This window comes from Bufo bufo, chromosome 9, assembly GCF_905171765.1.
Source record: "Bufo bufo chromosome 9, aBufBuf1.1, whole genome shotgun sequence".
Lineage (NCBI taxonomy): Eukaryota > Metazoa > Chordata > Amphibia > Anura > Bufonidae > Bufo > Bufo bufo.
In genome coordinates, this window is record NC_053397.1 from 164809612 (window position 1) to 164832242 (window position 22631).

At 43.0% G+C, this 22631-nt stretch overlaps 2 protein-coding genes across 7 annotated transcripts in view; one reads left to right on the forward strand and one right to left on the reverse strand.

The window, feature by feature from the left end:
- Nucleotides 1–22631, reverse strand: part of LOC120978732 (centromere protein P) — a 348964-nt gene that overhangs the window by 48287 nt on the left and 278046 nt on the right. The window lies entirely within an intron of this gene.
- The window catches only part of ECM2 (extracellular matrix protein 2), a 37061-nt gene continuing 14443 nt past the window's right edge, over nt 14–22631 (forward strand). Inside the window, exons 1-3 of one of the 5 annotated variants that reach the window (XM_040407039.1) lie at nt 14–488; nt 12789–13117; nt 21045–21233. In XM_040407039.1, the coding sequence (XP_040262973.1) occupies nt 12832–13117; nt 21045–21233 (475 nt within the window). In that variant the 5' untranslated portion in view covers nt 14–488; nt 12789–12831. The other 4 variants (XM_040407034.1, XM_040407037.1, XM_040407035.1 and 1 more) reach the window with 4 other exon arrangements.

The window sequence follows — 22631 nt, forward strand, 5'->3', positions numbered from 1 at the left end:
AGAGACAGTCAGACTGCTCCCAATAAACCTTCCTCCGACAGCCAGCGTTCTATACGTAGCCTTACTATTGTGCCTAAATTGTAATAAGTCAACTAGTCTGCAATGCATAATGTGAAGCCTTGGATTACATACCCTCAATAAGCACTGCGTGTCTGGTTAGATCGTTAATGCTATGTGCTTATGAACATTTTACCAAAAAGACATTCTTCCTCTAATGTTAACATGCCCTTGAATTTCTCATTATGCATCCACAGGCTATTAATTAAAGGAAGGCAGATTATCGAGATGGCAATAACCTCTGCATTGGGGAGACTCCAGAACAGCCGGCTGGGAAAAAAGTCTTAATAAACATAGAAGGTTGAGTAACGTGCAGCGAAACTGCTCTGAGTGCAGCTGTCACATCCGAAGCGGAGCAGACACCAGGTCTGCTAAATCCCAAACAAGTCAGCAGAAACTTCACAGAGGGAGTTGGCCGGCATGCAGTTGTGGTAACGTACTATGTCCATTCCCACTACCAAACCCCACTGCTATTAGGATTTTGTTTGCTAAAGATGCTTCGCTCCTGTTTAGCTATGTATTCAGTGCTAAATTTCAGGATAGGATTACTTTGACCTTGCAAATTCTAAGTGATGCTAGAAAGATGACTATTTTTAACCTGCTGTCCATCACTGCTGGTTAAGACTTATGAAAGACGTGGACAAGAAGAATGCATAGCTGTCCCTTTCCTATGTCGACTCCTGAACTAGTCTATCATGTCTAAGGCTACTTTAACATCTGCGTTTTTGCTGGATCAGTCATGGATCGTCAAAAATGCTTCCGTTAGGATAAGGGCAGGTGCAGACAACCGGAGGTTGAGGGCACCATTGATGGTAGGGCAGCTGGGACTTAACACCCGTCTCTTGATGCTGTGAGATTTACAGATGTTATAGCAGTCACTGAGAATGATGTAAAGATAGATTATAATCATAAGTATCCGCTATTGCCGCTTCAACGACAATAATGCCACACAACTAGATGCTTGAGAACTGCATGTACTTTCTTTTTTTTTTAATCACTCGCTGAAACTTTTCCAGTTGAGGTTGGATTTTCTTATGTTTTTTCTTCGGAGGAAAAAAAAATGGTCTGTCTGAAATCTCAATTCAAAGCTCAATCATAACACCTGGAAGCTGTTAGGAATTTGTGTATATTTGCTACGGAATTGGATTAACAGCAAATGTAACCAGAGACCCTTTAGAAAGACCTTATACGTATCTTGCCTATGTAAGCACATTATTCTGAGAAACCTGTTCCCAGCTGTGCCCTGTCAGCCTGCATTGTACTGCCTGCTCTTTCCACTCCTAGCAAAGCTTCTAATCTCACTTAGTAAGTGTGTGACGGATTCACCATGGACATCTCTCTATTGTGAACCTTCCAGACGCATGCCACAGGTTCAAACACGATTCAGCTTTACCAAAGCAGTATCAACTTTTTATAAAAGATAACAGCCGGTTTGCCCTTTTCGTTCTCATTTCGCAACTGGAGACAAAGACAGAATCTAGGTGTAAATATCCAGGTAAAGTGAATAGGTTAGACCCTGATTCTCTCTGCGCAGGGGAAGGTGCCTTTCATTACTGAATCTCGGTGTGCTTCCAGGTATATTCTTCATATTTGCAGTGATTAATAAGAATCCGGTAACTATACCGATGCTGGTGGTACTTATGATATTGAATACTCGAAAACTCTTCTGTCATACTTTTTTTTAAATACATTGCTGTGAGCTTGCTTGTTCTATACAACTATATATATGCAGCACCCTTAATTTGCTGGGTCTGGGAGAGAATGCATAATGATAGAGAAGCATGTTATCTGTCATAGGGTAGGGGGGGGATCAGGAAAGGGTATTTTATTGTCTACCTGTCACCAGGAGAGCATTTTGCATTGCATCCCATCACATATATGTTTTGAAATATTCTGTCCGCTAGACGCATGTAGTAGTGTAACCTGTAAATTGGGTACTGGATGTCATGGGTTTAGAACTGTATTGGTGAGTGGGCTCAGAGGCTTGGGCCCTATATATTGAGGATCATATTGTGAATCTGTTTGTTATAATTGTATTTCACTATGTATTTATATTAGTATAGCCCAAACGGCGCTATACCTGAACCATGTTGTGTGAAGCATCTACTGTGACTATCCATGGTCCAAACTGCTATCCAAATGGGACAGAGAAACGGTACACTGTTGGGGTTATTTATCTAGACCGGTGTTTTAGACGCCAGTTAAGGACCTGCACTGGCGCTTGATGCACCTAAGTTATGTAGAGGCGCCGGCCTCTACATAATTTAGGTGCATCCACTGCTGGCCTAAATCTACACCAGCTCCCTTGCTGGTGTAGATTCAGATAATTTTGTACGCCTAAAACAGGCATAGAAAATGATAAATGAGATGGGCCAGCCACTCTGAAAACTTCCCCACCCACGCTACCCCCCCCTTTTCTTTAGAACTGGCGTACGTGGCGTGAATAGGGAAGAAGGTCCAGATTCGGCCACAAATCCCATTTGCGACCTAATGTGCTACAGATATACCCCAAAAACTGGAGTACATACATTCATAAATGACCCCCTGTGTCTGTAAAGGATAAATATCAGTTTTTTAATCTTGCATACTGCTAATCTGCACTATCTCTACCACTCATAAGTCTGGTTTACGTACTACTTAAGGCCCCTTTTCACAGGCTGAAACACCAGGCAATTATCATGAATGCTCCATCAGAGAACGTGAGAGCTGCATTTACATGCAGCAATCCCCTGTAAAGTATGGAGAGGAGAGATTGCTACTCCAATTGCTTGTCCTCATAGGGAATCATTGTTTCTGGGCAGCAGAACACTATTTACACAGAACTACTGCTGCCCAGAAACAATAATTTAGGTGACTGCATAAGTGATGCTTTGTTCTGATGAACAATGCTCATTAATGAGGTGATTGGTGGCATCTTTTATTCTCCGTTTACATTAGTGTTGTGAGCCTTTGTCAGATTCTAGCAAGTCAGGTTTAAACAGCAAAAATAGGGCAGCATGAAATCCTAACTGAGGAAAACCTCAATGAAACCCAATTGGAGCACCATGGAAGTGAATGGCATACTTTGGTCAACATTTGGATCCATCATGGCTTCGGTTACAAATGGAGACTATGATCCTGATGTGACTGTTTCCTTACACTGGACGGAATAAGATAAATAGGGCATAGGATAAATAGACCATTGTTTGCCTTCACAGCAACATCAGTTCTTCTAAGTACACCCAGTGACTCAGGTACACCCATCTGCTGTTCGAAGAAGTCTGTCCAGAAGTGGTTTTCTTAGAAGAATTGCGGCCAAAAGGCAATATCTTCGATGAGGAAATAAGGCCAAGTGACTCAATTATGCATAGGAACTGAGGAGCAGAAAAATGGCAGCAGTTATCTGGACTGAAGAGTCAAAATGTGAAATATCTGGCTGCAACAGAAGGCAGTTTGTTCACCAAAAGGCAGTACAATAATGAGTGTCTGCAGGCAACAGTGAAGCATGGTGGAGGATAGGAACTTTCAAGTTTGGAGCTACATTTCAGCAAATGGAGTTGGGATTTGGTAAGGATTAACGGTGTCCTCAATGCTGAGAAATACAGGTGCTTATCCATTAGGCAATCCCATCAGTGAGGCATCTGATTGGCTCCTAATTTATTCTGCAACAAAACAATCTAAAACATACAGCCAATGTCATTAAAGGGGTTCTAAGGGCTTTCAATAATGATGACCTATCCTCAGGTTGGGTCATCTGTATCAAAATGTCGGGGTTCCGACACCCTGCACCCCCGCCGATCAGCTGTATGAAGGGAAGGTGTGTGCAATGCGCCCATGCTGTCTTTCTTCCTGCTCGCCATAGACATAGCAGCAGCGAGCAGGAAGAGAGAAGGGAGACTGCATGTGCATACTATACGTGCCTTCCCTTCATACAGCTGAACGGCAGGAGCTCCGGGTGTCGGACCCCCACTAATCTGATATTGATGACCTATCCTGAGAATAGGTCATCAATATTAAAAGCCTGGAGAACCACTTTAAGAATTATCTTCAGCGTAAAGAAGAACAAGGAATCCTGAAGTGATGACATAGCTACCACAGAACTTGGATCTCAACATCATCGAGTCTAAAGTTTACATGAAGAGACAAAAGGATTTGAGCAAGCCTATTTTTCCGATTTCAAAGAGAAGTAAGCGTGATGTGTCTATCATCTGCTTTACTAAGTTTTCTTAGCCGACCACTGCATCCACGGTCTTCAACATTGCCAGTTTCTTTGTGCTTCTTCAAAAGAGTTGGAACAGCATATCTTAAAACCGTAATCTGCTTTGAAATCTTTGCCTGGAAGAGACCCTGCTGATGCAATATATCTACATTGTGTCTTATTGCTGTGCTCAGTCTTACCGTTGTGTATGACTTGTGACATGAAACTGTCTTCCACGACCTCACTGTTGTAGCAGAATTTGACTGCTCTTCACCCAGATTTAACTCTCCCACACAGATGTTTCAGTTAATGACTGTGCGTTAATCTACATATTAAAATGAAGATAACTATCACCTGTTTGATATTATTGGTTAATCATACACATAACTATGATCCTATAAAATCCAAGACTTTGAACAAGTGTACCTAGAATTGATTCTGTTTTGAAGGCAAAGGGTGTTCACGCCAAATATTGATTTGTTTCCCATATGCCTCCCCAACGGCACCAGCAGGAGGAAATTCCGCCTCCCAGGAACAGGAAACAACCCGGAGACCCACAATTTAAAAGCCCCCTCCCCTTTACCTTCACCATTTGTTTCCTGTCCCCGGAAAGGTTGGAGACCTACAAGGCAGGGGGTGTTTTTTTCCCCTGCCCCTGGAGAAGATGATCAGACTTTTGATTTGTTGGCCCTGAGGATTCTCGGGAGGGCTGGATCAATGGGGGAATCTCCCAACACCCTACCTGCGCTTGGATGTAAGCCCTACATACAGTCAAGCAATCCCAGACTATGCAGGAGGATCAGGCCCACATCTATGGAAGGCTAGGGTCCAAACCTTCCTATTGCAACGAGGTGAGCGGAGCTTTGGGCACACGGCCTTGATCACAAGGGGGCGTGTGCATCATCGTGATGCGATCATGTAATGCAGGAAACACGGAAATTGCTCGGCAGGCCGGTTTAAAGATGGATCAGACACTGAGTATACTGTGTTGGTGTGGCAGTGGCAAGACGTCTCTCACTCCTGAAGCAGATGTGCGGAAAAAGATCTCCGACCCTCCTAGGGCCCTCAGCCCAGTAAGATAAGCTTATCCTTCTCCTCATGTTTGGCAAGATGCACTGGGTGATAGTGGCAATGCCTTACAAAATATATTTTTTTAATATTATCCCTTTGCATTTGGTGGTGGTTCCTGCCCAGACTTAGCAGGATATTATTTTTTCATCAGAATTCCCTCTCTATATTAGGGCAACTCTTCTGGGAAATCTACTGAACCATCACTAAAAAGCAAAAAATGTGCCTTGTGCAAGAAGCTGTTATCTTCCTCTTATAAAAAGCAGATTTGTGTCAGGTGCACAGAGAAGGTAGTTTCGGAAGAAAGAAATCTCAGAGCCCTCATTAAAGAAGAGGTTTGCTCTGCGATCGATACCAAGCTATCTAATCTTTCTCAGAGACCTTCCACCTCTAAATCGGATCCACAACTTACTATGGAGGAGGACTTAGAGCTGGATGAAGGCGAGTTATCCGATAATTCAGATTCTGCCTCTTTGAAAGATGATTTGGGACAACCACTGTGTGTCTCAAAGAAATCCTCTTTACCCTTTGAGGATGTAGGACTTTTTAGGGAACCTATGGATAATAGGTATAAGTAAAAAAAATCCTGGGAGGCAAACACAGCTACTCTAAGACCAGAGATAGCTGCTACCTATATAGCCAGAACCCTCTCCCTTTGGCAATCTCAGCTGGAAGAACACCCAACCTCAGGTACTCCAAGCGAAAATATTTTGGCTTCTTTACCGGCCTAAAACAGGCCTCAAACTTTATTGCTGACGCCTCCAATGATGTCGTTAAACTGGCAGCTAAATCTGCCTCTTTATCCAACTCGGCCTGAAGAACAATATGGCTAAGATCTTGGTCAGGAGATGCAACATCAAAATCCAGAATATGCAGCATCCTGTGTGAAGGAGGCAGGCTTTTCGGCCCTGTACTTGACGATATTTTAGAAAAAGCCTCAGACAAAAAAAAAAAAGAGTCCAAATATTTTTCTGCGACGATCCTTTCATACGCAAAAAGGGAAAAAACAGGACCAGGGGAAAAGAGAAACTACTTCCCGCTGTCAGACATCCAGAGGTAGAGGAAGAGGTTTCCTGTTCAACCAGCATAAGTCTAAGCAATCTAACAAATGACGCAAGCAGTGCGGTCGGAGGAAGACTGAAATATTTTGCTTCGGCCTGGGAAAAAATATCCTACTCCCCTTGGGTTCTATCTCTAATCAGGTCAGGTTACAGAATAGAGTTAGACTGTTACCCTCCAAACAGGTTCATGGTAAACGAAACCTAAAATCCAGAGAGACAACTTATTTTGGAATTTCAGATCAGTCTACAAAAAAGGTGCTTATTCCGGTACCATCGAATCAAGAAGAAGAAGGGTTCTATGCTTCGATTTTTCTTTTTAAAAAACTAAAAACTAAATGGCACTCACAGGGCCATAAGAAATGTAAAAGCCTGAACGAATTCGTAACCTAGAAAAAATTCAAGATGGAAACGGTAAAATCGACTATCGGACGCCTACTACCATGTCCCAATCCATGTAGACCACCAGAGGTTTTTTAATATTGGCTGTCTATGTACAGGGTCGACTTCAGCACTTTCAGTTTCAAGCCTTCCCCTTCGGCATTTCCTCAGCACCGAGGATATTTACAAAAGTCATAGCGGAGATTTCAAGCCAGTTCCATCAGCAGGGGATCTTATTCATTCCATATCTCGACGACTTTCTTCTGGCAGCAAAAACTGAGCAGATTCTTCAAGAACAGATTATAATAGTAAAAGAGACTTTGACCTCTCTAGGCTGGACAGGGCCGTCTTTAATATTGATTGGGCCCTGGGCAAGAGGGAGAACACAAGTGCCGCTGCCGCATTCATGGGTCCATACTTTACTAAGTAGCAGGACATGTAGGGCATACATGGGGGATGTCCCTGGACTTACTATTATTCCTGGGCGCTGCTCCGTTGCGCCGCTGTGGCCCCCGATATATTCTCCCAAGCTGCATGCTAAGTAACAGCATCGGAACACCAGGGAGGAGACATCAGCTTTTCTCCCTGGGCGTTCCTTCAGGAAAAAGAAGAGCTTTTTTTTCCCTGGGAGAAGGAACGCCCAGGGAGAAAAGCTGATGTCTCCTCCCTGGTGTTTCCGATGCTGTTACTTAGCATACAGCACGAGAGAATGTAACGGGGGCCACAGTGGCGCAACGGAGCAGCGCCCAGAAATAATAGTGAGTGCAGGGACATCCCCCATGTATGCCCTACATGTCCTGCTACTTAGTTAATAAAGTATGGACCCATGAAAAGTCCTCCAGTGGCCAGCGGGGCTCAAGAGGCAGCTGCCCCTTTTGCCCCACGTTAAAGACGGCCCTGAGGCTGGATGATAAATACTGAAAAATTCTATCTCCACCTTTGCAAGGGAAAAAACTTTTTGGGGATACAGCTGGATTCCCATGTGATGCCTTACTGTTTTCTGCAAAAGAAAAAGACAGTCTTAGTAGACAAAATAAATTGGTTCCTGCAAGCAAAATGAATCTCGATCAGAGATATGACAGTATTGAGCCTTTTAACCGCATCCATTCCAGCAGTGAGATGGTCTCAGGCCTAGACCAGAGTGCTCCAGTCCTTTCTCCTTGGGACAGAAGTCAGTCATCACTGGACAAAAAGGTATCAAATCGCTCTGAGAGTGAAATGCTCCTTTTACTGGTGGCTAATCCAAAAGAATCTAAACCAGGGGGTTCCATGGCGGCAACAGAATGTGGTAGTCATCACCATGGATGCAAGCGACTCAGGATGGGGAGCACATTGCGGTCAAGAGGTAATACAAGGCTCTTTGGACCTAGCCCTGTCCAAATGTTCGTCAAACGTAAAAGAACTGACAGCGGTCCTGAATGAGTCTTTCTTTCAAAAATTCTGAATAAAAATGTAAGAATCCTGTCAGATAATACGACAGTGGCCTACATCAACAAACAGGGTGGAACGAGAAGCAAAGCACTGGACTCCATAGCAGCTCGGATTTTCAAATTAGCAGAGGATCGACTTCTTTCCATTTCAGCAGTCCACTTGAAGGGAGAACAGAATATCTTAGCAGATTATCTGAGCAGCAAAACCCTCAAAGAGGGGACTGGTCTCTGAATCAAAAAGTGTTCGACCAGATCTGCAAAAGGTGGGGATCTCCGACTCTACAACAAGAACATAACGCCATTCTGCTCCCTGTCCTATTGGGACAGACCCTTTCTAGTGGATGCGTTTTCTGCTCCTTGGCCGAAAGGCTTTCTGTATGTCTTTCCCCCTCTTCCTCTCATTTCCAGATGTCTAACAAAAATTACCCAAAACAACTGGCAAGTAATCCTGATAGATCCTTGTTTGCTGAGAAGATCCTGGTTTCCTCTTCTGCTGTCGAAAGGAGACTATTGGCATCTCCCTCAGGTCCCAGATCTTCTGCTACAGGGGCTGGTGGTACATCCGAATTCCCCGCACCTCAAACTCTCGGCCTAGATGCTGAACGCGACATCTTAAAACAAAAGGGACTTTTGGATTCGGTGATTGATACTACTCAAAAGTAGAAAAACAATAACCTCCAAAATCTATTATAGAACTTGGAAGGCCTTTCTGGAGTTTTCTGCAGGTTTCTGGGACCCGTCCATGGTTCAGAATATTAAAATCATCCTGGAATTTCTGCAGAAGTGCCTTAGAGTAAGTACCTTGAAGGTACAGATAACTGCCCTATCTGCCTTCCTAGACATCAAATTAGCAGAAATTGACTTAGTAAAGAGGTTTATAAAATGGGCCTATAGGATCAGACCTTCCTTCTGTGCCACCTTGGGATCTAAATCTAGTATTATCGGGCCCACTTGATCGACCCTTTGAATCTATTAGTGATATTTCCCTAAGATTTCTCTCTTTAAAAACTGCCTTTTCGGTGGCTATCACTACAGCTAGAAGGGTAGGAGAAATTCTGGCTTTTTCTTGTAAGCCCTCTAACCTGTCCATCCTGGATGACAGAGTTATCCTGAAGCATTCTCCTGCCTTTTTACCAAAGGCCTTTTCTAAGTTTCATTGTCAGCAAGAGGTATCTCTGCCTCCATTTTGTCCTCCGGGAGTTTCCTCTAGACAGTCAGATTTCCATAATCTTGATGTCAGGAGGAGTGTCTTACAATATTTGAAATCCACAGAATAGTTTAGGAAGTCTGATCATTTATTTGTCCAGTTTCAGGGCCCAAACAAAGGACAGGCAGCGAGTAAAACAACAATTGCACTTTGGATGAAAAAGACAATTTCTCTGATTTATTCTCAGAAAGGGGTCGATATTCATGATCGGTTAAAATCCCAGTCCATGAGAGATGTATCAACTTGATGGGCAGAAGGTGCCTCAGTGTCTCTTGATCAAATCTGCAAAGCTGCGACCTGGGAAAATCCATCTACTTTCTTCAGACACTATAAGCTAGATATGGCATATAATAGTGACTTATCCTTTGGACATAAAGTCCTTTCTGTGGTTGTCCCACCCTAGAGGATGTTTATTCTGTTAATCCTCCTGCTGGTGCAGTTGGGGAGGCATATGGGAAAGATGAAAATTACTCTTACCAGTAATTTGATTTTCCATATAGCCTCCATATCAGCACCACTATTTCCCTCCCTTCCCTATAAAACTTTTTTTTTTTCTTTATATTTGGACATATTGATTGTAAATTTTCTGTTTTGTCTTCATATAAAGTTTATGTTCTGCATTAATTGCGTCTCCTAGGTTACTAACTGGAGGAGGTAAAGGGGAGGGGGCTTTTACATTGTGGGTCTTCACGTTGTTTCCTGTCCCTGGGAGGCGGTATATCCTCCTGCTGGTGCCGTTGTGGAGGCTATATGGAAAATCCAATTACCGGTAAGAATAATTTTCATCATTTAGACTTCTTTTTTAGCAATTCACTTTTCATTTTGTTAAAGGGGTTTTCCCGGGACTTTATAACTGATGACCTATCCTCAGGATAGGTCATCAGTATTTGATTGGTGGGGGGTCCGACACCCAGGATCCCCGCCAATCAGCTGTTTGAGAAGGCAGCGGCGCTCGAAGTAACACCATGACCTTCTCACAGCTTTTCGTAGGCACATCCCCATGGAAGTGAATAGGGCTGAGTGTGATATAAAGCACAGCCACTATACAATGTCCTGTGCTTTGTGAGCACGGAGAAGGCAGCAGCATACTGCGAGTGCCTGTGCCTTCTCAAACAACTGATCGACGGGGGTCCAGGGTGTCAGACCCGCACCGATCAGATACTGATGACACGGGTGTTGGACCCTTTTAAATGTTAAAAATAAACTATTAAGACTTTTGTATTTTTTAGAACATTCCTACCTTACAGTGTTTTTTCTACACCTGTCTAAAATGTTCTTTCAAGGCTTTCATTAACTCTTCTGTTTGTGTTGCCTCTCCCATCTTAACCGAGAATAAGGCAAGTAACACTAGGAAAATTATTAGACAGGAAATTTCAGATTACTGGATGACCGATTAAGGAACTTGTACTGTTTAACATTTATTTTTGGTAATTGCTGCATAATATCCGAATGCTGTTTAGATTCTCAGGACTTCTGGCTGACTTCCCAGTAATGCATGACCTTACACTCCATTAAGCCAAAATACACACATCCTTTCTACAGTAAAGCCATGAAGCAATGGCCTACAGATGAGTTACTGGAGAGTTCCATATTACCCCTTGGCCATTACAACATTCAACTTGCAGGATAACAGTCTGAACTGGATGGACGTATTTCTTTTTCCAGCCTTACAAACCATGTTACTAAATAAATAAATGGACAGTACAAACATCCCTGCTAAAGAATCCTCTACAACTAGGGTGGAAAAGTTTCACCATCTACAAAGATGTGGATTCTTTAGTGTAAATTAGTGAGACTATGAAACTCTCTTCCACAGCATATTGATTTATTGAGAAACCTTGATTAGAAAATATATTATTAGTACATGATTTCTGGAGAAGGGATGTTAATGCGGGTAATTATTCTGATTGTCATATTTAGAGTCAGGAGTCAATTTGTTCTCTAAATATGGGGCATTTGCATCATAGCGGATTTTTACATCCTCTGAATCAACATTCGCTGGATTTAAAGGGGTTATCCAATCCTATAAAAAGCCCCCCAATATGCTGGGCCCCCACACTTAATATACTTACCTGGGTCCCCGCACCACCGCTGCTGCTTCTCCCCGTGCATGGATGAAAACATCCGTTGTCGGGGGGAAGGGGGGCAGCCAATGGCAGACGGGAACGAGCCTCCCTAGCATCGCAGGTGACGCTAGGGAGGCGCCTCCATGTTTGTCATTGGCTCTCCCCCCCCCCCCCCCCATCTGTGCATGGGGAGAAATAGCAGCGGCGGTGCGGGGACCCAGGTAAGTACATTCAGTGTGGGGGGCCAGGCATATTGGCGGGCTTTTTATAGGATTGGATAACCCCTTTAATGGACCAGTGTTTTTTGTTTTTTTTATCAACCAAAGTATGTACATTTAATTCAATAAAAGGCAATGACTAAATACTAGTCATATTGGGTTGAGAGAAAATCAATAACACATATTACATAACACTGTCACATGTACCAAGTGTGCCTATCAGTGCTACAAAGCAAGCCAGGACCATGTATAGCATTAGATACTTCTACATCAGCATAAACGACATAAACTACTTACTATAACCCCTGGACAGGGATATAGACCTTAGGCCTCATGCACACAAACGTATTTTGTTTCTGTGTCCATTCTGGTTTTTTTTTTGCGGATAGGATGCAGACTCATTCATTTGAATGTGTGCTATCCACACCGTGTGCTATCCACATCCGTATGTCCGTTCCGTAGCCCCGCAAAAAAAAATAACATGTCCTAATCTTGTCCGTTTTAGGCATTGTTACAATGGATTCGCAAAAAAAAAAACGGATGGCATACGGATGTCATCCTTCTTTTTGCGGACCACAAAACACATACGGTCGTGTGCATGTAGCCTTAATAAAATGTGTCTAGTATTTTTTAACCTGCCACCCAGCCAGCGGGGCCTGTGGAGAAATACATGCTCACCTGATCCCCACACTGCTGGGTTCCAGGTCCTGGGCGGTCTTCACTGGACTTACGATCCCTCTCTGTCCACTTTCTGTACAGATTGGGTCATATGCTTTCCTGCAGCCAATCACTGGTCTCCTCAGTTACATGTCTCCAAGTGGCATGTCATTGCTGGGTCACGTGCTGCTCGGGGACATGTCAATGCGGAGGTCAGCAATTGGCTAGAATGACGCAAGTGACCTTGTTCATGCAGGAAGTTGAGAAAAGTGTACTGGAAGTCCAGTGAATACACCCAAGGAGACAGGGACCAGGTGAGTATCAATTTCTTCACACATCCTGGTGGCTGGGGAACAGATTAAAAGTTAAAAACTAAAATAAAAAATAAATAAAAAAGAACTGGACACATAGACATAGACAATATTCAGATGTTACTACTGGGCTTTAACTTGTGCACATTTATTCCTAGGACATAATTACTTTGTTGATGTCACCCTGAACTGTGACAGAAGATGAGGACTAATACACTAGTGTGTATAGTTTTAGTGATTTCACTGTGTACTGGATGGGCTCAAGAAGATGCCTCCACTCCAAAGCATCAAAAGCGGAGAATTCAGCAAAGACGTAAAAGAGTGCCTTTAAGAAGTTCAAACAAAAGTCAAAAACTGATTCAACCTTCACCACTACCAGTTGCTAAATCAAATGTCCCTTTCTACAACGGAGACGATACCATAGTGCACATCCTACAAGCAGTTCTAGGGGTCAGTGAGCAAGCCCCAAGCTACAATATTTTACCAGGTATGACATGGTTAAGGTGAGAAGAACTTACAATTATTCAAGATGATTGTGTCTCTTCACCATTTGCATATGCTCATTTTGTTGAAATTTAGTTTTACTCCCTAAAAGTTTGCAGGCACAAAAAAAGGATTCAAAAGATAATTGTTCGGTATCTGGGGTTTTGAAATCATTTTATTTTTATTTCCATTTGATTAAAACATACTCCAAAGGCATATTGTGGCATACGGTCAACGTGTTACCTTATTCATGACATATATATATAAATTGTTAGAAAATGGAAGAGGCTAAAGACGACTGTCAGTCTCCCTCGGACTGGGTTTCCATGCAAGATCTCACCTTGTGGGGTATCACTGATGATAAGAACGGTGAGGAATCAGCCCAGAACTACAAGGGAGGAGGTGGTCAATGACATGAAGAGAGCTGGGACCACAGTTTCAAAGGTCACTGTCGGTAGAACACTACGCAGTCATGGTTTCAAATCAAGAGTCGAATATGAAATCTCTAATCATAGGTTTAGGGGGAATTAAATCATATACAGTGTCGGAACGTTACCACTCTGTGAAGATCTGATATGGAACACCTAATCACATCATAAGTTTTGGGAAAAAACACATTGTGTGTGGCACTGGGACATTACCACCCCACAAAGATCCATGCAATTACACTATAAATAGATATCTATATAATATTGTACATTTATATTGGCTGCACTACTGGACGGCTCAAACCTCATATATAAGAACTTTTAAACAATATTACCATTAATGTCCCGATACTGCACACAATATGTTTTTCCCAAAACTTGCAATGTGATCAGGGATTCCATCAGAACGTCACAAACTGGTAAAGTTCTGGCACTATATAAGATTTGTTTTCCCCCGAAACTATTCCATGGTTTAATCAACTGGAAATAAAGACGAAATGATTTTAAAACCCCGGGTGTTGAACAATTATCTTTTGGATCGAATATTCTTGCTGGAGCGGAGCGTGAGTAACTTCTCCTTTGCAAAAAAGATTGGACGCATCACTCAATGCTAAGGGCTATGACCAGCTTTGTTATAATTTTATTGTTCCAATGCATTAAAAATAAATGCAATTGCAAATAGTCTTGATTAAAATATCTTACCGTTTTGTGTATGCAGCTAATATGCAGACTTCTGCTTACTCATGGTTACATGCTACTATGAAACCCCATATAAAGTCTGACAGTAAGGTCATGTCATAACCTGCAGACAGTAGAGGAGGGACATTATCATGGAGAGGTGCCAGATGCTCATCAATAGTGAATTTATCTTTCATGTATCTAATGTAGTAAAGATAACTATATATATATATATATACACTGCTCAAAAAAATAAAGGGAACACTTAAACAACACAATGTAACGCCAAGTCAATCACACTTCTGTGAAATCAAACTGTCCACTTAGGAAGCAACACTGAGTGACAATCAATTTCACATGCTGTTGTGCAAATGGGATAGACAACAGGTGGAAATTATAGGCAATTAGCAAGACACCCCCAATAAAGGAGTGGTTCTGCAGGTGGTAACCACAGACCACTTCTCAGTTCCTACGCTTCCTGGCTGATGTTTTGGTCACTTTTGAATACTGGCGGTGCTTTCACTCTAGTGGTAGCATGAGACGGAGTCTACAACCCATACAAGTGGCTCAGGTAGTGCAGCTTATCCAGGATGGCACATCACTTGCGAGCTGTGGCAAGAAGGTTTGCTGTGTCTGTCAGCGTAGTGTCCAGAGCATGGAGGCGCTACCAGGAGACAGGCCAGTACATCAGGAGACGTGGAGGAGGCCGTAGGAGGGCAACAACCAAGCAGCAGGACCGCTACCACCGCCTTTGTGCAAGGAGGAACAGGAGGAGCACTGCCAGAGCCCTGCAAAATGACCTCCAGCAGGCCACAAATGTGCATGTGTCTGCTCAAACGGTCAGAAACAGACTCCATGAGGGTGATATGAGGGCCCGACGTCCACAGGTGGGGGTTGTGCTTACAGCCCAACACCGTGCAGGACGTTTGGCATTTACCAGAGAACACCAAGATTGGCAAATTCGCCACTGGCGCCCTGTGCTCTTCACAGATGAAAGCAGGTTCACACTGAGCACATGTGACAGATGTGACAGAGTCTGGAGATGCCGTGGAGAATGTTCTGCTGCCTGCAACATCCTCCAGCATGACCAGTTTGGCATTGGGTCAGTAATGGTGTGGGGTGGCATTTCTTTGGAGGGCCGCACAGCCCTCCATGTGCTCGCCAGAGGTAGCCTGACTGCCATTAGGTACCGAGATGAGATCCTCAGCCCCCTTGTGAGACCATATGCTGGTGCGGTTGCCCCTGGGTTCCTCCTAATGCAAGACAATGCTAGACCTCATGTGGCTGGAGTGTGTCAGCAGTTCCTGCAAGATGAAGGCATTGATGCTATGGACTGGCCCCGTCCGTTCCCCAGACCTGAATCCAATTGAGCACATCTGGGACATCATGTCTCGCTCTATCCACCAATGTCACGTTGCACCACAGACTGTCCAGGAGTTGGCAGATGCTTTAGTCCAGGTCTGGGAGGAGATCCCTCAGGAGACCATCCGCCACCTCATCAGGAGCATGCACAGGCGTTGTAGGGAGGTCATACAGGCACGTGGAGGCCACACACACTACTGAGCCTCATTTTGACTTGTTTTAAGGACATTACATCAAAGTTGGATCAGCCTGTAGTGTGTTTTTCCACTTTAATTTTGAGTGTGATTCCAAATCCAGACCTCCATGGGTTAAAAAATTTGATTTCCATTTTTTAATTTTTGTGTGATTTTGTTGTCAGCACATTCAACTATGTAAAGAACAAAGTATTTCAGAAGAATATTTAATTAATTCAGATCTAGGATGTGTTATTTTTGTGTTCCCTTTATTTTTTTGAGCAGTGTATATATATATATATATATATATATATATATATATATATATATAGTGTATATAACAAAACTTATCACATAATGTGTGTGCGTTTCCCCTTCTTCTACTGCTGTGGTTTGTTAATGAAAGAAAGGGATCCAATGAGGATTGTAACACATGCACATGCAGGAGCAATAAAAAGGATTAGTTAGGAAACTGTAGAGAATTCCTTTAAAAGAGTTGTCCGATGCCATAAAAAGTTCAGTATTATTTTACAAATGTAAAATAAATGAACTTCAATTTTGTAAACTGCATGGATGGTCCAATTTTAGTGCATGTCCAAGTGCTAATGGGAGCGGAGCTTCTGTAAGTAGTCATACTCCAGATAAATGCAGAAAACTACCTTCTCCACACTGTGTGTTGGTGAGATAATGAACAGGCTGGTTCTCTGGCTCAGTTCATTAGCTAAGCCAGCCCCCCTTCTCCATCACAGCGGATGTGGAAACAGGGAAGAGGGCTGGCTTAGATAACTGAACTCAACCAGACAGCCACACTCTCATGTAAGTTTGGGGACACATCACCGCTGAGGCCAGTCACTGTCTGTTCGAAAGTTTATAGGATGAGGACCAGAAGATTACTGAAGGGTGCTGTACTAGAGTGGCAGAGAGCAGAAGAGTATGTTTTTTTTAAATAAAAGGTACAAGAGGATCCTTTCGAAAGTTAAAATATGTCCAGGAAGCTGGACAACCCCTTCAAGGAGAACACAGAAAGGGCTGGAAATTAAACCGTCAGAGAGCTTGCCTAATTCATTTAATATAGAAAGGTGTACAAAAGCTTGGTATGAACAAAGCAAAATTATTTTTAGCCCATAATACATGTAATTCAATTAAACAATATTCAAAGGGTGTCCCTAGCTTTTAATCCGTTAATGGAAAATAAATGTACGTTATTTGAGTGTAAGGGATGTATGGAGAGGGTTCACAAGTAGGGCTGCAGTAAACGATTATTTTAGAAATCGAGTATTCTACCGATTATTTTTACGATTAATCGAGTAATCTAATAAGAAAAAATGAATTAATAGACTGTTTTCCTTTATAAAATCTCAACAGACCCCCTGCCATCAGTCCCCAACACCCTTCATCCCCCCCTGTGCGATCAGCCCAAGTGCATCAGTTCCCCCAGTTCCATCAGCTCCACCCCGTGCCATGAGCTCCGTTCCCCCAGTGCCTTCAGCTCTTCCCCACCCCAGTGCCTTCAGCCCCACCCCCCCAGTGACTTTAGCGCCACCCCCAGTGCCATCAGCTCTCCCTCACCCCAGTGCCATCAGCTCTCCTCCACCCCAGTGCCATCAGCTCTCCCCCACCCCAGTGCCATCAGCTCAACTCCCCCAGTGCCTTCAGCTCTCCCCCACACCAGTGCCATCAACTCCACTCCACCAGTGCCATCAGCTCCCCCTCCAATGCCACCAGCTCCCCCATGTCATCAGTTGCTTCCCATCCCAGTGCCATCAGGTCCCCCTCCAATGCCACCAGCTCCTCCCCCAATGCCACCACCTGCCCCCACTGCCATCTGTTCCCCCACTCCCCCTCCTAGCCATCAGTGCCCAGCTGCAGCGCCAGTGAACTAAAATGTCCTGACGACGTGTGTACTTCAGGATCCAGTGCAGCGCTGTGCGAGCAGGCGGGTGACCATGGAGCGTGAGTAATAGCAAGCTCTTCACTCACACTCTGTGGTCACATGGCACAAACGAATCATTGATTCGAGGATTTTTTGTGTCGAGTTAATCGATTAATTAGAGTAATCGTTTCAGCCCTATTCATAAGATAAGCTCGTTTCATGTGTGGCAGGTGCTGCCTATGTAATACACCTGACACCTGGCTGAAGTAACTGGGATTGGAGAAAATTCTGATCCCGGTAAATAAGTTTCCTCGGATGCTGTGGTCAATACTGACTGCGGACTCTGAACTGGTTACTATGGCAGGCACACAATAACGCTGATCACAGATGCTGCTGTCAATTGTGATTGTGGCATCTGAGGTGGCTTTACTCAAGAGCAATGCACTCCCAGGGCCTGAACGGTTTCCCCACCCATAGAAATGTATTGAATAGGGTGCAATGGTAATTCTCATGTTCAAGTCCCCTAGGAATATGTGAATAAAAAAAAAAAAAATAATAAAAAAAAATTCTCCTTTTCCTTCCAATAAAAAAATAAAAATAAAGATCATTTGCACTGTGTTCCAAAAGGCTCATGCTATTAAAATATAAACATATCAATCCTATAAGGTGAATCACTGTAATTGTACTGGCCTAGAGAATGAAGGAAACCAAACCTATAAAACTATGGCAGAATTGCGTCTTTTTCCAAATTCACCCCATTTGAATTTTTTTTTTGTAAATTTCTCACTACATTCTATGCAATATTTAATGGTGCCAATAAAAAGTGCAACTTGCCCCACAAAAACAAGCCATCGTAATGCAATATGTACGGATTATTTATTTTTTTAAAGTGATGGCTCCAGTCACCTAGTAAAAAACAAAAACACAAATCCTGAAAATCCCAGGGTCGGGAAAGGGTTAAGCACAGTTTGCCAACAGATGCATTTTCTTTTAAAGAGGAAGCTGATACAATTCATCTACCATAATAATAGTCTTTTAAATCTGCCGTACTTGCCTCATTTGGTCAGTTTATGATTACCCTAAAGCGCCTAACGATGATATGTTATTATTTTGCACTGCCATTTAAAGGTTTAGGAATATTTCCCGTCTTACAGTAATAGAAGAAAACTCTAATTCACTAAGCCACATAATAGTTTAAAGACCCCAAATGAGCATATATCACATTGTACAATGATGACTTCAACAAAATCTCATAGACCTGTTGTTAGCAAATTCCATACTAGCAATTTTTACATACAGCTTAAGTAACCTAAAAATCACATTGTGTGTGTCTTGTGGTTGAATAACGCAATGGCAAATACGAGCAAGACGACATTGGTAATCTGTTAGCCTATATACGTCTAAGCCAAGCAGGCATGTGTATGGGGGGGGATCGGGAATGATAGCGGTCGGCCAAATGAAGGTCCACAACTGACAGCTGTCTTATGTGTATAGCTGGTCTTACAGGGGTTACCAAATTCTAAAAATGCCCCCCACAATGCCCAGGCTCCTCACACAGATCATACTTGTGATGCTAGGTCACCGTTGCACCTGCTATTGGCTGCACCCCCTGTCGCTGGATATTTTAATCTGCGCAACAGGGAGATACAGTGGCGGCCGTGCAGGGATCTGAAGTGACGCGGGTGTCGGGGAGCGGGGTAAGTATGATCTATAGGAGGGGCCTGTGCATTGTGGGGAGCATTTTTAGAATGGAATAAGCCTACTAACCTTCCAAACTGATGAAATTAACAGGTTATCTTAAAGAGTATATTAGCAACACAGGGTTAAAATGGGGAAACAACTAAAACCATTGTCATATCTTATTAAAACCATCCCGGGCTGTTGGACTCAAAATAGATTCTGGAATGTTACTGTAATTACCACAAAACCCGCAATACAATAAAAAAAAAAAAAAGATTAACAAAGGATATTATTAATAGTAACAAATGAAACAAAAATCTAGAATTGTTTCCATACTGGGAATAAATACTGTAAATGGTAACACGTTTTAGTCAGTCTACCCTACTGTATTATGAGAGGCATGGTGGTTAGGACTGGCACGGGTGTTCAGGGTTCGAATCTGACCATCTGCATGGAGTTTGTATGTTCTCTGCCTGTTTGATTTGGTTTCCTCTGGGTACTCTGGTTTCTGACCTCACTCCAAAAAAAATATACAAATAGACAAAATGGCTTCCCATGAAATTGATCTTTGTATGAGTGGTATGTTTGGGTCAAGCGTCTATAAGGCAGCCACTGACTATTCAGGGAGTTGGCCCCGCCACACAACTACCGAGTCCCTGTGCTAAAAACACATTACAAATGTTTGCCATTATATTAATACACATGAAAATTCATCTGGCCCTGCTGCTATAAACAGGATCAGCCATCAATCTCATCTGTAGAAGGGGTTGGCGACTGGATTTCTGGTGTCTAGCTAGGATTTATTCATCTGCTCATTGTATTGAAAACATTTAAAACATGCTGCCCCAGCTATGATCTGTGGCTGAGCTGCCATAAGCCTTGGTTACCTGAGTGCAGATAAAGTGTGCTTGGATTATCACTATTACTAATATAACTACTGTACATCTTTAAAAGCATACTTGAGTTCTCAAAAAAAGTTTGCATAATGGCTGTGCTTTTTTGCACAATCATAACTGTGAAGTCTCTTTTAACCATATTATTCCCTGTTTCAGCTGCACAGCTAGATGCATTTCACTTAGAAGCAGTGGGAATCTTCCCTCTTGTGGGTACAATATGCAGTGATCTTACTTCCCACTGTTTGTTTTCTTCTAAGAAGCTCAGAAAGCTGCTGGGGGGAAGGGGATAAATCACACTTAAAGAAGGGCAGTGTGATGTTCATAAGCAGTGTAGAAGCAGTTGTTTTTATCAGGCTCAAGATCTCAGCTAGCTCTGACATGCTCCCATTTCCTTTCAGCCGTCTTCTAAGTCTCTGTTACCAGGGACGGATCTTGCCTGACAACAGGCAGCGGACAGCAAGTTAGGTGGAGGTGAGACCCCTAGTGGCCATGACTTTACAGCTTTTTTCCCCCAAGTGGATGCAGACATATTTTGTAAATGAAATGATTTAGAAATCTGCAAGTTACACCATTCTCTAGTAAATGAAATTGTGTGAAGTACAGTGACTCTGTCATCATTTGTCCACTACAAATGGAGCAGTTCTCTAAATCTGTTCTTGCAGAACTAGGAGCCCAGATTATAATAAAATATTCATGGACTCAACAGTGTATTTCAATGTGTAATCTATAGGGAAAGAATGCAATTCACATAACATATCTGCAATTAAACGCAACCAATAATATTTAGTTGTCTTATTGCAATGGGAATAATCTTCTCTTCTTTTCTCTCTCTCTCTCATAGCAAAGAAAGGTCACTGCATGGTAAATGGTATAGCAATGTATGATAAGGCAGTGTGGTCCCCGAAGCCTTGTGTGACCTGCATGTGTTCTAACGGGAATGAGATCTGTGATGAAACGGTGTGCCCTCCTCTTACCTGTCCCAAGACGGAGATGCCAGATGGCGAATGCTGTCCAGTGTGCAGTCAGGCTGGTATGGAATAATTCACACTGTCTAACAGCAGGTGACCCACTTTGACTAAAAACAAGGTTGAACTCTAACATCTCTCTATACGTCAGATTGAAGAGCCATCATATGAATGGCTGACATGTGATACTACATTTGCTTGATCAAGAGAACAATCATTAACCACTGAAGATGAGATGAATACTGTGAGGTCAACTGTTACTAAGGTCACATGTACACGACCGTATGCGTTTTGTGGTCCGCAAAATGGGGATCTGCAAAATATGGGTACTTATTGTGTGCAATTCACATTTTTCTCAGTCCCATAAATAGAAATGACTATTGCTGTCTGCTACACGGACAAGAATAGGACATGTTCTATCATTTACGGGACGGACATATGGATGGGGACAGCATACAGATATTAATGACCTATCCTGAGAATAAGTCATTAATATCAGGAGCCTGGAAAACCTCTTTAAAAATCAAAGGTGCTACAAAAAGTCTAGGAGTAGCCCCAGCCTAAGGGCAAAATAGCAGTCTGCAATGCACGGACACCGGCTGTGTGCACTCCGTGCTGCGGATGCAGACCCACTGACTTGAATGGGTCCGCGATCCACAAGATACGGCGATAGGACATGTCTTATCTTATTTGGTGAGGAGGAACAGACCGAAAAGCCCACTGAAGCGCATTGTAGTGTTTCAGTGGGCTTTAAATCTGTGACTCCGCTCCACAAAAGATAGGGCATGTCCTATCTTTGGCCATATCTTGTGGATCGTGGACCATTTCAAGTCAATGGGTCCACATCCGCAGCACGGAGTGCACACGGCTGGTGCCCATACATTGTGGACCAGCCGTTTGGAGCCCTTAGGGTAAGGCAGAGTACCGCTCAGCTATGCACGCTCATCGGATCATATTACCTGATTAGAATGGAAGTCTATCCGGTGTCACTGTTAATGTTTGCACAATTATGCAAGTTCATGGGCTGCCCCTGACAGCAAACAAAAATTCGCGTTGTCCACGCCATGTGGCGTGGCCAAAAATATACTCAGGACTTTAACAGATGCTTGATACTTTCTAACACTTTACATTATAATACATGCTAACAGATGCACAGGACTTCTGCATTATACCACAGTAGAACTCACATACGCGTACATTCAAAGCCCAATGTAAGAAACGTCAATGAGCTCCTTGAAAACTTGTGGTTTCTGAAGCTAAGAAACAAATTGGTTTTAATGCATGCTACTAAAATATTTAACTATCACATCGTATAATTAAAAAATGCCACTGACATTATTTCCCACAAACTACTAGCAGAGTAGTCATGGGCCTATAGCTAGCCCAGGGGGAAGCGTACCAGTTAAAGGGAAAATGTGCAGTACATATGAATACACTGTATTCATATGTACAATTATGTGTTT